Source organism: Oryctolagus cuniculus, chromosome 7, assembly GCF_051225735.1.
Source record: "Oryctolagus cuniculus isolate XC-2025 breed Fujian yellow rabbit chromosome 7, ASM5122573v1, whole genome shotgun sequence".
NCBI classification, from domain to species: domain Eukaryota; kingdom Metazoa; phylum Chordata; class Mammalia; order Lagomorpha; family Leporidae; genus Oryctolagus; species Oryctolagus cuniculus.
This window is the reverse complement of record NC_142873.1, coordinates 90137202-90151824: the sequence shown is the minus strand read 5'-3', so window position 1 is coordinate 90151824 and position 14623 is coordinate 90137202. Positions and strand designations below refer to the sequence as shown.

The 14623-nt window shown below is 35.2% G+C and overlaps 1 protein-coding gene across 50 annotated transcripts in view; it reads left to right on the top strand.

The window, feature by feature from the left end:
• The window catches only part of ADGRL2 (adhesion G protein-coupled receptor L2), a 689746-nt gene extending 677736 nt beyond the window's left edge, over positions 1-12010 (top strand). For 10 of the 50 annotated variants that reach the window (XM_089337145.1, XM_089337146.1, XM_089337149.1 and 7 more), the window contains 6 exons: positions 291-335; positions 1294-1462; positions 4039-4167; positions 4707-4803; positions 6480-6608; positions 9980-12010. In XM_089337145.1, the coding sequence (XP_089193271.1) occupies positions 291-335; positions 1294-1462; positions 4039-4167; positions 4707-4803; positions 6480-6608; positions 9980-10734 (1324 nt within the window). In that variant the 3' untranslated portion in view covers positions 10735-12010. Of the gene's footprint in view, positions 1-290; positions 336-1293; positions 1463-4038; positions 4168-4706; positions 4804-6479; positions 6609-6837; positions 6920-9222; positions 9276-9979 lie in introns of all 50 variants that reach the window. The other 40 variants (XM_070078179.2, XM_089337154.1, XM_089337153.1 and 37 more) reach the window with 12 other exon arrangements.
• Positions 12011-14623: the final 2613 nt, after the last annotated feature.

Here is a 14623-nt window from a genome sequence, read left to right as displayed (position 1 = left end):
TCATTAAATCATCTTGAGAAAGCATTTTTAGAGTATTTTACAATAATGAGTCTTTTAATTTAGAATTTTAAGAGGTATTCAAGTTGGTTATAATGGAATTGTAAGAAGTTCTATTTTTAATGTAAAAATGGCAGATTTATAGTAAGGATAAATTTTTTTAAACATTAGATGTTTGAGATAGGTTAGTGCCAGCTTCATTGCATGTTGCATGGTGAGAGAGAGAGAGAGCTAATCTTTAGCATCTCTCTCTTTTCTTCCTTTTCCTCTTTCTGTCTTCTCATCCACACCAGTAATTACCGTGTTTGTGATGGCTACTATAATACGGACTTACCTGGGTAAGGTAGAACCCTACATTAACAAATTTATGGCATGATTTATATTTTTTACAAATCCGTCAATGTCATGAATTGCCCTTAATTTTTATAATTATTTTGGGATATCTAATTTGCTGTAGTATTTTAAAACTATAATATGCCTTTATTTTTAATTGCTTGCCTCTGCATTTTGACGTTCTTAATTTTGACTAATTTATAAAATATATAAATGCTTTCTTATTACTTTCTATTTTAATTCTGTCTAATAATTTTGTTTCTCTTTTCTGCTTATAATGCTTTCTAGCTATGAAGATAATAAGCCATTTATCAAGTAAGATCATTAGTTAGACATGGAATGCACTGACTTTAAATCCCTCTCATTCCGTCCTATTTTCTACAGTTCTTTTTTTCCTTAAGCTATTCATGATGAAATCTCTCCAGAATTATTTTATTTTGAAGTTGTTCTCATGTTTTTGTCCCATTTCAGCAAGGCTTCTTCATGCTTTAGTTAAATAACCTTAGGCTCACCTAAGACTAGTCTATCAGAATCTGAAGTTGAGGTGTGAAGTGATTATCTGCCATTTAACCTTTCTGTATGTGTCACATTATTTCGTGTCATGAGTGCACCACAGGAATAAAAACATAGAAGTAAACTAATTAAGGAGTCATTTTTTTTAACCAAAATGAATATAAAGACAATAAAGTTATGGGGGATATTTATACCTTGTATATAGTTTTGATACCTTGTTTATTCTGGTGTAATGAAAGGTCAAACCTGCTGTTGCTGTTTTCACTGGAGACTGCAGTACTAAATGCTATTGTTCTTTCTTAATCAGTGAAAGGTTAAAGCCATAATGCTGTTGAATTTGAATGTGAACATAGAGAAAGTCAACTGCTACTACTGATACGTTAAAATAGAAGCGTGATGTATGTGTTTCCCTCTTTGAACCTGTTACAAAAGTTCACTTTGTTTTTTCAGGTCTTGGGTGCTTGGTGCTTTCGCTCTTCTGTGTCTTCTTGGCCTAACCTGGTCATTTGGGTTGCTTTTTATTAATGAGGAGACTATTGTGATGGCATATCTCTTCACCATCTTTAATGCTTTCCAGGGAGTGTTCATTTTCATCTTTCACTGTGCTCTCCAAAAGAAAGTAAGTGGATCAAACACAGAGGGGCTCTGCATACTTGTTCTTTGATTTGAAAATAATATAGCATATGAGTTGCAACTGACATATTATTACCATATCACATCTTAAACTGTAAATTAATTGTAATGCTGGTATAGACATTCAGGCTTCTCATATAAGCATGTCAGCATCATCTTTTGAATCTCAGTTTGGGAATGTTATAAGCTAGGTACTTTGGTAAAATTTATTCTTTGCTAGTAGGGTCTATAAAATGCTTCATGCAAAGGGTATGCAGGGCAGAGAAAGGTTAAACTTATTATTTGCTCAATAAAGAGAAGGCAGTGATGCAGAACAGCATTAAGTAAAATATTAAATGATGTTAATTTAAAAACTACCACATATAAAAAGTTAATATTGCCTTTTGAGTAATTTTGAAAGATCTAACTACTAATAATTTAGTGTACCTTACATCTTATTTTGTTCTGATTTTGTTACTTGAGCCAGCAAAAATAACCCAAAAATTAAAATGTTGAAGATGGAAAACTTTCATCAATAGCAAGATATAAACCTAAGAGAATCACTTAGCTGCTATTTAAGTTGAAAATGTCCATGCCTTTTACAAGATATTATCCTTTCCTTGTCTGTATATCTAATGTAGTCTTTTTTATTCTGTTATTACTAGTTGGTCACTACATTGAACAGAGAAATAGAATTGTGAAAGTGAAAACTATTATGTTTTCAGTCCTGACAAGATGATAGTGTTGTTACTTCCATCAGTTTTGAATAAGCTATAATTTTGAGATAATGACAGTGGAATGTGCAATACTGATAGATAATGTACATTCACAGCAATATGGGCATTAGGCAAAACCAACACCAGAGGGTATTATTTGGATAAAATACCATTTTGATTGCCATTGTCTTGGTTATACAGCATTTCGGAGCAGTTAATAGCCATTAATGTGTGGCAGCTTTTTTGTGAGGTTTCTGAACTTCTAGCTTTCTAAACATGTACAGGAATAGCTGCAGTAATTACGTTAGCTCTTACATATTTCCTATATAAATGAGCATTCTGTGTATAGGCATATGATCAGAGATTAATAATCTCTATGCTGTTGCACCAAACATCTTTGACATTAAGCCTAGACTTGGTAGAAAATGGGTGAAGTCATTATATCCCCACACAATTAAGGGTATTAATTGAATAAGATTTCACCATACTTTTAAAATTGATAATTATATTTTAAAAGCATTGTATTACATGCATTTTGAATATATTCTACTTTGTCCTTTTTGGGTACTTCCAGGATAGATGGTTAAGAATATGATGTAAAATGGATAAGTTACAATCGTGATTCTTATTGCTTGAGTGCATGTATTTTGGTCAAGAAAATGCTTGAAAGCTCATCCCTGTTGTTGCTTGTTCTAATAGACATAATTAGATAAAACTAAGAAGATAAAAATACTAGTGCTCTTAGATTTAAAAGGCCACCCAGGGCTTTAATTTCCTGATTTTACAAGGAATAAGTGTGAAAGTCATGGTCTTTACAGGCAAATGCTGAGCACGGCATTGTGAGGGTGATGCAGGGGGAAGGCGTTTGCATGATTTTTGTGCCTTACTGGAAAATATTTTCTTATTCAACTTCTACGTCTTCTTGATTTTGAGCCTGGCTCTGATTCACAATGAAATACAGTTATGTGCCATTGTAGCCGTGTGCAATCCAGCAACTCTTGCCCTCCTCGTTCTGTACCAGCTCTAGCTGGAGCCTGTTATTAATCCATTGTTTGGACTTCACTCTTTAGGATTTAAACTTCCTTTTAAACCTAGCAACTTTTCTATCTATTCATATATCCAAGCTTCAGGGGAAAAGGGAAATTACATGGGTAACTCATTAATGTGATTGAAATTGCATAAATAGTTCCCTTGTGTGCTAATGAAGTGAGCAGACGTCTTAGACTCTGCACTAAATGTTAAAGCTAGATACATAAGAAAACGAAGAAAACATTTCATCCTAATTATTGGCAAAGGTATCAAAGTACTTCTTTTTCTTTATTCATGTGCCAAAGTAGTCTTGTCATTATAAAGAGGTTACCCACACAACTATGCAATCCAGTAAAAGAGGTTTCTGTATGAACCTACCTAGAGGACATGCAGCATGTAAAACCTAAATGACTGAATTACAAAGTGGTTAAATGTAATTAAGCAAGAAAAAGAGTAAATTTTTTGTCTTAGCTCCAAACAGAATTGGAGTTACTGAGGATATAGAGAGAAAACTTTAAAAAGATACTGCTATTAATGAATAACCAGCTTTTTTATAACAACAGGCCTCAAAGAATTTCTACATGTTATGTCATTTTAAAGATACTAGTCTAGTGGACAGACTTTTTCTTTAATTACTATTTTTGCAATTTCAGTTGAACTTGATTTTGCAAGTTCAATTTGTTTTCTCCACGGGTAAGTCTTAGTGGAACTTAATTCTTCTCGGTTGTCTTCCCTGTTCATTTAATTAGAGAGAGAGGTAGGAGGGAAAGGGAGAGAGACACAGAGAGAAGCAAGTGTATTCATACTAATCCCTTGGTCTCATGACTATGCAATGCAGGTGCGAAAAGAGTATGGCAAGTGCTTCAGACACTCCTATTGCTGTGGCGGCCTCCCAACCGAGAGCCCGCACAGCTCCGTGAAGGCATCGACCACCAGAACCAGTGCTCGCTATTCCTCTGGCACACAGGTAACAAAGACTTTGACAGCATCTTTAATTAACCTTATTTATAGAAAACCTACTGAGACATGTTCTCTGCAGATGCACTAATTGTTTCCTCATTATAATGATCCAGGTAGTAAATACTTGAGTTTTTAGTATTTTTGTTTTAACTTTTTTTTAAATATTTCTCCACATTTAATATTTAGGTGAACACTTTGTTTTGAGGAGAGTATTTTTTTAAAGAATTATATCATTTTATATATGTCCCAAGGTCAGTAGAACACAGACTGACAGTGAACACTCAGCAAACATTTGTTGAATAATCGGTTATCCTGTTAAAAAAAAAAAAAGGCAATAAAATAACATGTGTTTGAGAGTTGAAGATTAAATACTCCTAGTAAAGAAGCCACAGAGCAGTATAAACTTCCTTAGTTGTAGACCAGAGACTACACACATTCTTTAAAAGGACAACAGATAATCCTGCACAAATTGTTTTGGTGTCTTTAAAGAAGGTAAGCTTGGGAAAACTAACGTAACATATCTGTCTTGCTATTTTATATTACTAGAGTCGTATAAGAAGGATGTGGAATGACACTGTGAGAAAACAGTCTGAATCTTCTTTTATCTCAGGTGACATCAATAGCACTTCAACACTTAATCAAGGTCAGTTTTTAGGAAAATTTGAGTTTACAGTAGACATCTTGTAATTTTTGCCAATTTCCAAGTAACAGTTCTAGAGAAAATGTTGGACTTTTCTCTCAAGGTTTTATATCACAGCTTCTTAAGCCTGTTGAGTCAATTTTTAATCATCATTTATTAAGAATACATATAATTTCCTCTTATTCAATAATTTAATACAGAAAGTGTAATTTTAAACTCCATATTAACAGAGTAAGGCTGAAAAACGTAATTCTTGAAAATATACATTGCCACTCATTAAAATGTTTTCCCAGTGAGTACAAATTATCCTTTCTATCCAAGACTTTCATGAAAACTTTCTTCTTAAAACATTGACATAATTAGAACACCTACTAGTCACGTAAAAAAAAGTTTTCTAGTTAAAATATATATTTTTTAAACTTCTTCTGTTTAACATTTTTTCCAAAAAGTAAAAAGTGCCATAAACATTTATAGTAAACAAGCAGAATTAAAATACATTAAAAGTTTACAAAGTAATTTTTGTGTATTGTTTGACATGTTTATAGTGATTTATCATACAAATCCATATAATTCTTATTTAAAGTATGCTGGGAAGTAAAATAATTTAGCAAGGGCATGCATCCATGTACACACAAGCTTAGTAAATTTTAATTTAGTGTAAAATAATTACATGTCATTGTGTAGATGCTTAGAAAGGTAATTTATCCCATATTTTCAGTTTTGATATTCTGATTTATAATATAAGCTAGAATTTATCATGATAAAATATTAAAGACATCTTTAATTGTTGACATTGTTCTGATAAACTGGCTTATAATGTAAAAAGTATGTGTGACATCAAAATCAAACTGAATTTTTAAAAATATTTTTAGTCATTACATTAGTTATGCAAAACATGATTGATAAGTATTGAAAGGTTTGTACTTTGTCAATTAGAATGAGTGAAATGTGTGTTTATTCCATGGCTTGGATGTTTTACCTAATTCTTTTAAGATGTCTATCAAAAAGTAAATGAATTATTCAGTGATTCACTTTTGAAACCTGGCAAATAAGATTACAGAATGAGAATTCTTATGCAGAATTTGTGAATGGTCTAATAATTCTTTATACAGTTTTTTTTCTTGGCATGTGTGCTTTTGCATTTACTAAGAGAAGCTTTTTGCAATGTGTCATACTTTTTACCTGTTTGTGAAAGTTGTTTTGCCTCCTGCTTGTTTCAAAGTTGGTATTAACACAGATGTTTTCATGAGGGATAATCCCACACCTGTAAATTCTGAAAGTTTGAATAGCCCTCTATTGGGCTTCAGTGGTTGTTTTTAATATTATGCAGTAACATCTTGAAATACAGTGTTGATCTCTATGCATTTAGTTGCCATTTTTGTTTAACAGTGATTTTGTATAAATTAGTAAATGTCATCTTAGCAGGTGTTTACTTGGGGGACTTAGAAAGCACCTGTGAATTACTGAAATTTAACTTCCCTTTCCCCTTTCTCCTTCAAATTAGTAGTTCAAATACAGTCAGAAAATTTCAGCACATTTTCCATTGCCAACATGTCCACTACCCTCGATGAATACCAAAATGACAACAGAAAAAAAAAATCTTTACTGCAACTGTGACACTTAAATAAGAGGACTGATGTATTTTTTCTGTTTTGTTTTGTTTTGTTTTTTTGCTTTAGGAATGACTGGCAATTACCTACTAACAAACCCTCTTCTTCGACCCCACGGCACTAACAACCCCTATAACACATTGCTCGCTGAAACAGTTGTATGTAACGCCCCTTCAGCTCCTGCATTTAACTCACCAGGTGTGCTTATACTCACAAATACAGCTACCCTTCTTCGCGGCTGAACAGAGCTCTGATCTTTGCCCAGTTTCTAAGAGTCAACTTGCCATATGTTTATTATTACATCCTTAATTTCTCAAATAAAGAAAATTGTGGTATTGCCCATGCCAGGATTCTAAAACTGCACTATATTATAGTAAAAGCTCAGCCATGATAGTATTTACAATAATTATCCATGTTTTTAACACAGGTGGCATAAATCTTAATATATTATTACAGGACTGACATCACATGGTCCGAGAGCCCATCTTCAAGATTTATATCATTTAGAGGTATCCTATCTATATAATGTACTGTTCAGTTGACTCTAAAGCTTGCTGACAAAATTTGCTTCTGTAATGAATTAGCTAATGATAATTTGGATGCCTAGGTATAGAAATCTATGTCCAGCATTCTCGATATGACCAAACTATAGTATAGTGCAGCTTTATGGTAGTTTTTTTTAAGAAAAATTTGGGGATAAAGTGGATATTAGTTTATACCTGTAGTTTTTAATCGGGGGAGGGGGCGAAATTGTCACCCATTCTGTTGACTATGTTTCCTAATAACTTATTTTAAAAAATTTAAAAAGCATATAGTTACAGAATTTTCAAGATTTTGGTAAATGCTGTCACAAAATTAATGCTAGCATATAATCTTTATGTTATTAATATTTGCCACCAAATTAAACACAAAACTTTGTTTCCGGTTTTTTTCCTTAAAGTTCTTTTTTAACGTAACTGCAGCTTCTCTTTTCATTCTCTTGTTTTCTTACTTTCCTTATGCTTTCCTCTAGCAACCTACAGAGAGACAAGTATGGGAGTAAAACTTAACTTTGCCTATCAAATGTAAATTTTTTCAGCATGATTTTTAACGGGCACAATTAAAACATAACTAGCAGTCATGAAGTAGACTCAGCGGGCAAGTGGTTCACAATTTGCAACTAAAATGTCACCAAATTCTAACAGTACATCCATCTGTACTGCTTTTTGTTTGTAATCGAGCTCTGTAGCAAATGCTGTCCATATTTAAAGTATATGCAATGCTGAAATAATTTGCTCTATAAAGCCTGAAGTACTGCCAGCCAAAATGCTTTAATAATTGACTTATCATTTCTGCATTCCCACAGTAATCTTGCTACAGGCTATGGAAAGTCTTCAAGTGAATTACCTGAACTTGGGCAGAAAAGATGCCTCTTCAAAACCAGTCAAAGATGGCTTAAATCTGCAGTATATCATAGAAAACAACTTTTGGATTACATCCATATACATTTTTATTTTTATGAAGCAACGATCAAAAGAAATGTTTGAAAAGATGGAACCTCTACAGAGGAAACAAATGCTAATGTGTTACCCATGAATCTCCTTTTACTTAAAACGCCAAGTGTTTTCCAGTGGTAGAACTCATAAATAGAGGGCATGGCACTTGTATGACTTCGTGAAGCCAGAGAGTTGTGTCACCCAAGCTCAAGGGAGCCTTAGAGATGCTCTCACAAGTTCATTTTGTTTTACATGGCGCATAATACAAGTTGAATTGTCAATTCTTGAAATGTAAAGGTTGAGTCAGAATTTTTAAAATAATGTGAGTCACCTACAGATATAACCCCACCACTCCCAATTTTCTCATTTTCTGCTAATTTATCCCAGAATTATCAGGTATTTATTACTGAAGAAGTTTGTACAACACAGTACAGTTTTTTTGAAAGAAATTTTGTTTTCTAGGATATCTGCAGATTTAAAAGGAGTGACAACTAAAAAGGAAATTTCCTATTTTTTTCCAAGAATTAAAGTTTTTTCTAAACTCCTCCAAGCCTTGCATACAATGCAGCAGCCTCACAGTGGTCAGTTTCATTTCAATAATATCATTTCATTCTTTTTTTTTTTTTTACAGACCTATCTGTAGACAATTGATTTTTTTTTCCCTAGGATTTTGAGAATGAATAACCTAACCTAACTTTCCATGGTACAGGTCATTTAATTTTTTCTAAGACTTTTTTTTTTTTTTTTTCATTTGCTTGAGAAGCACTGTGATGTCTTAGTTTACATGTTTCTGTGTCTGTAGAAAATAAATCCTGAATCAAATACAGCATGTTGCCATGTTTTTTTTTTCCTCCTAAACCTCTTTTCATATCTTCAGCAGACTTATCCAATCTTTCATTCCTTTAGAAACAAAAATGTGCTAGCCAAGGCTGACGCCCTTCTCCCATTCCATAGTTACTACTTCTTCTTGATTTAATTTTCCGTGACCCATACTTAAGAAATCTCTAACATTTCTGCGTTTGACCTCCATGCCCACAATGTCGATGGGCCAATCCTTACAGTAGACTCTGCTGGTTCATTCCGTGCTGTCACTGTGACTGATGCAGACTGCAGGGCTGCAGGCAAACTTTGACCACTAGAAGCCTGGGGCCGTTGCTCTTAGACTATGATCAGTGCCAAAAGAAACCAAAATGATGAGAAATACTGAATGAAAAACAAAAAGGCTGCTATTGCTGGTAATCTAATTTGTTGAACCCTTGCTCTGACTAAGTTGCTGAGAAGCTTAGAAATTCTTCATCATGTTACAATAAATCATTTTACTTTCTTTTATATATCAGCTACTCTTAGGCCAGATAGCCTGAGCAGACAGACATGATGTGAGTTGTCCAAAGTGAGTCATTCCACCTGCTGTCTGTCGTGTTGTTGGATGGTGCTTGTGGGCCCCTGGTCTGGTCAGTGTGAGAGATGGCTGTCTTTGTTTATCATGAATTCTTTGTATCTGTCCATTTTTTTCATTCTTTTTTTTTACTCCATCTCCAGAAAAAAGGAAATGTTAGAATGTTGTTTAAAAAAGTTGCTTGCAAGTTTTGTGGGTTTATGTTGTACATTTGCCTTTTGGTTTTTGTATGTGACTTATTCCTTTTTTAATTTAGTGTTGTTTAGGACAAATTCTGTTTAATTTTATTTTTATAAGCCATAGTCTCGTACTTTAAAATGTAAATGTCACTAAAGAATTGCTTTGCATTATCTATGCAAGGGCATGGAGTGAAGTCTTGTTTGTAAGAATGTCAGAGATTTGACCGAAAAAGTGATGCATAAAACTGCTGTCTCCCCAAAATGAGAAATATTTTGTATGCCATTTTCCATCCCTGGAAAACAGTATTACTTTCTTTTCGCACTTTTTCCTGTTACCTAAGGGGTCACCACTATTTACACGTGGGAATGCGGGAATGGGAAAGCCTGGCACTCTGTCCAAGTGTTAGCCTCCAAAAACAATTTTGTCCTGAACGACATTAAACAGTTTTGTACGAAAGAATATAGTTGCTTTAGGAAGGAGCAGAGGCGGTAACGGTAACGCGATGCTTTCTGTTGCAGGACATTCACTGAACAATGCCAGGGATACAAGTGCCATGGATACTCTACCGCTAAATGGTAATTTCAACAACAGCTACTCCCTGCGCAAGGGGGACTATCACGATGGCGTGCAAGTCGTGGACTGTGGACTAAGTCTGAATGATACTGCTTTTGAGAAAATGATCATTTCAGAGTTAGTGCACAACAACCTGCGGGGCAGCAGCAAGACTCACAACCTCGAGCTCACCCTCCCAGTCAAACCTGTCATCGGCGGCAGCAGCAGCGAGGACGATGCTATCGTGGCCGACGCAGCGTCTTTAATGCACGGCGACAACCCGGGACTGGAGCTCCATCACAAAGAACTCGAGGCGCCGCTCATTCCCCAGCGGACTCACTCCCTCCTGTACCAGCCACAGAAGAAAGTGAAGCCCGAGGGGACTGACAGCTACGTGTCCCAGCTGAGCGCCGAGGCCGAGGATCGCCTGCAGTCCCCCAACAGAGACTCTCTGTACACAAGCATGCCCAACCTCAGAGACTCTCCCTATCCGGAGAGCAGCCCCGACATGGAAGAAGACCTCTCTCCCTCCCGGAGGAGTGAGAATGAGGACATTTACTATAAGAGCATGCCCAATCTTGGAGCTGGCCATCCGCTTCAGATGTGCTACCAGATCAGCAGGGGCAATAGCGATGGGTACATCATCCCCATTAACAAAGAAGGGTGTATTCCGGAAGGAGATGTTAGAGAAGGACAGATGCAGCTGGTGACGAGTCTGTAATAGTACAGCTAAGGAATGCCAAGGCCACATGCAAGTGTTAACAAGTAGAGACAGACTCCAGTGGCCTCATGCAGCTCCCTCAGACACACGGCTTGGCGGACCTGTGGTTCTTCGGTGTAAAACAGATGACTGAACCTTGCAGTTCTGTGAATTTTTATAAAACATACAGAAACTTTGTATATACACAGAGTATACTAAAATGAGTTATTTGTTACAGAGAAAAAAAGAGATGCCAACCAGGTATTTTAAGATTCTGCTGCTGTTTAGAGGAATTGTGAAGCAAGCAAAGCAAAACTGTTCAGCCATTTTACTGCAGCAGTTTGTGAACTAAGTTTGTAAATATGGCTGCACCGTTTTTGTAGGCCTGCATTGTATTATATACAAGACGCAGGCTTTAATATCCTGTGGGACAAATTTACTGTACCTTACTGTTCCTGACAAGACTTGGAAAAGCAGGAGAGATATTCTGCGTCAGTTTTGCAGTTCACTGCAAATCTTTTACATTAAGGCAAAGATTGAAAACATGTTTAACCACTAGCAATCAAGCCACAGGCCTTATTTCATATGTTTCCTCAACTGTACAATGAACTATTCTCATGAAAAATGGCTAAAGAAATTATATTTTGTTCTATTGCTAGGGTAAAATAAATACATTTGTGTCCAACTGAAATATAATTGTCATTAAAATAATTTTAAAGAGTTTGAAGAAAATATTGTGAAAAGCTCTTGGTTGCACACATGTTATGAAATGTTTTTCCTCACACTTTGTCATGGTAAGTTCTACCCATTTTCACTTCCTTTCCGCTGTAGACGGTGTTCTGCTTTGACAAGTCAGTCCTTATTCTTACATTGAAATTTCTTATTGCCAAAAGAGCGTGTTTTATGGGGAGGAAACTGTGAAGCCAGTCAATGCTCTGCCTTGCACGAATGTGGTGAAATCCAGAGAAGGTTGTGTGTCACCCGCTGTTTATTCTGGAACAGAGGGCGAAGAGGGCACGAGGCACTTCTCACAAACTTTCTAGTGAACAAAAGGTGCCTACTCTTTTTTAAAAAATAAAAATAAAACATAAATATTACTCTTCCATATTCCTTCTGCCTATATTTAGTAATTAATTTATTTTATGATAAAGTTCTAATGAAATGTAAATTGTTTCAGCAAAATTCTGCTTTTCTTTTCATCCCTTTGTGTAAACCTGTTAATAATGAGCCCATCACTAATATCCAGTGTAAAGTTTAACACGGTTTGACAGTAAATAAATGTGAATTTTTTCAAGTAGTTCACATGTGCACTTTTATGTATGATACCTAAGTGGCTTTAACACCTGGCTCCTCCCCCATTCGCTCTCCCCCTGAGGTAGGTAACCTCATACTGTGACCATGGACAAGTGACAGGATGGATGCAGTTGCCTGCGTATCCTTTGTACTGGAAAGAATGTAATATGTGTATTCTAACTAATCATTACATATGCATGAAACCTCACACATAAGCTTCAGTAGGAAAAGGTTCTGAGAGTATCTTAGTTGCCTTGCATAGAACTTTAAAAAAATGTTTTTAAAAGTGAAGAGTTGAAAATTCTACCATCAAATTTGAACATCATAAGAATAACATTTTTTAAATTAATTTTCAGTAGCATTTAGTAGAAATTCCTAAAACAAACTAGTTGAAGATTTTACTGTTTGAGGACTATAAGTATCCCTGTAGACGACTGTAAATGATCATTATCATGGAAAGGTTTAACTTCAAGTTCAAAAGTCATATCCTTCAATTTCAACAAATAGATTTTTCCTGTTTATATCATAACAATTTATACCAGATTCTTCTAAAGCTTAGTGGTTCTGTCAAATGCTTCCACTAAGTTGGAAGTCACTTTTTAAAAAAAAAAAGATTTATTTATTTGAAAGAATAAGAGAAAAAGAGGCAGAGAGATGGCTGCAACAGCCAGGGCTGGCCGAAGCCAGAAGAGAGGAGCCAGGAGTTTCATCCCGATCTCCCATGTGGGTGCAGGGTCTCAAGCACTTGGACCATCTGCTGCTGCTGTCCCAGGCCACTAGCAGGGAGCTGTACTGGAAGTGGAACAGCCGGGACTCAAACTGATGCCTATCTGGGATGCCAGCATCGCACACGGCAGCTTTGCCTACTACGCCAAAACACCACCCCAGAAAAATCACTCTTTTATGTCCATACGCTTAGTCATGTCTATTGAAATTTTAAAAGTAAGGGGAATTGTTTTTTAAAGTATGTATTCCTGTATCTAAATGTGGATACAGTGAGATAGACTATAAATAATGAAATATATGAAGCATTGAATGATAAGGTAAAAATGGAGGGGCACACCTAACAGTTCCTGCCTAACAACTTAATTAGAAATTGAAGGTCCAGATTTAACAGCAATCCTGAGAAAGATACTTGTGTGTGTGTGAGATGATAGATAGAAAATTTACAAAAGCTCATTTGCTAACAGTGGGTATTACATTTTGATTTTCTATATTGTTAACGCTTTTTAATGCTTCGAACTATACAGTACAGAGTGCTGCATATTTCCCAGTATACCAGCTCACTAGGGACAGGCTGGTCCAGTAACGGATTTTTAAAAGGAAGGAAAGAAAGACAAATAGCCTTGATTATTTGATTAGTCCTGTTTCTTTCTTGAGTCAGCTCTCCACACTGCCATACAATGTGAACACGTACATGATATCTAACTGGTTAATGTTCTTTTTAGAAAAAGTAATTTATGAATCATCATCCCTTAGAATACAATCGGAAGTTACCCTCTTTGCTAGCAAAAGAAGAAACATTTTTTTTAAAAAGTTTTCTTGTTAAAAAAAAATATATATATGAATATTGCTTTAAATTCCATCTAGGAGACCTGTACAAGATAGTTTCTTTGGCTTAAAATTATTAATCTGCAGACAGTCTTAATGCTGATTCACTTCTGTGTTTTTGCTCAGTTTCTACCCAGCCTTCACCTAGATAGACAGTTTCCATGTCCTTGATTGTTTCTTTGTGCTAGTAACAACGGTGAAGTCATAAAATCACATTATTACAATTATTCTCAAGGACATTTTACTCCCCTAATCTGTTAATAGTAAAGATGTAAATGTCAGTTTACTTTAGATGTGACTTGATACATGTTGTCCAGATAGATCTTTTAAAAGAAAAAAAAAAGTTTCTGTTTGCTTTGTTTGCAGATATGTAGTTTATACATCTGTATATGATGACCTTAGAGTCTTACAATAATGTATGTGAAAGAGAATTCATACAACTATAAATCACTTAAATATGTCAACTCTAGATCATCCACATGTGATAGTCAGTTACACTTAGTTATTAGCCACAATTATTTGACAGAAAATTACCACTCTTCCTCTCCCCTCCCAAAAAAAGAGAATAGGAACATTCACAAATCATTGCCAAATTCCAAGAGAAGGGTTCACTGCGCATTTGTTTTTTGACTTTATTCAGGATGCATTATGTATTTATTTAAATGAAAATGCATTTTTCCATCAATTCAACTTTAAACTCCAGACTTAAAACTGACCTTTAACATGCTTTTGTGGGATGGGGGATTTGTGAAAAATTTAAAGTCAGTAAAATGCTATTATAGTTACAACTTTTTAAGTCAAAAAAACTGGAAAGTGCATACTGGTTGAATTTGAAATGAAAACAGCTCTTCCTATTTTCTTGAGATGGATTCTCTTTCAGGACAGTACTCCCTGCAGTATTTTACAAATAGGAATTGGTACCAAGAATTCACACAATTCTGTGTTCCCAGTGGTTCTCTTTCCATGCAGTAAATCTCACACATCAGTATGAGTAAAAGTTACTGGCATGTTAAAAATAGAATTGCTTCACAGGGCAATAAAATTAGTATTCCTCTTGGTGAAAACG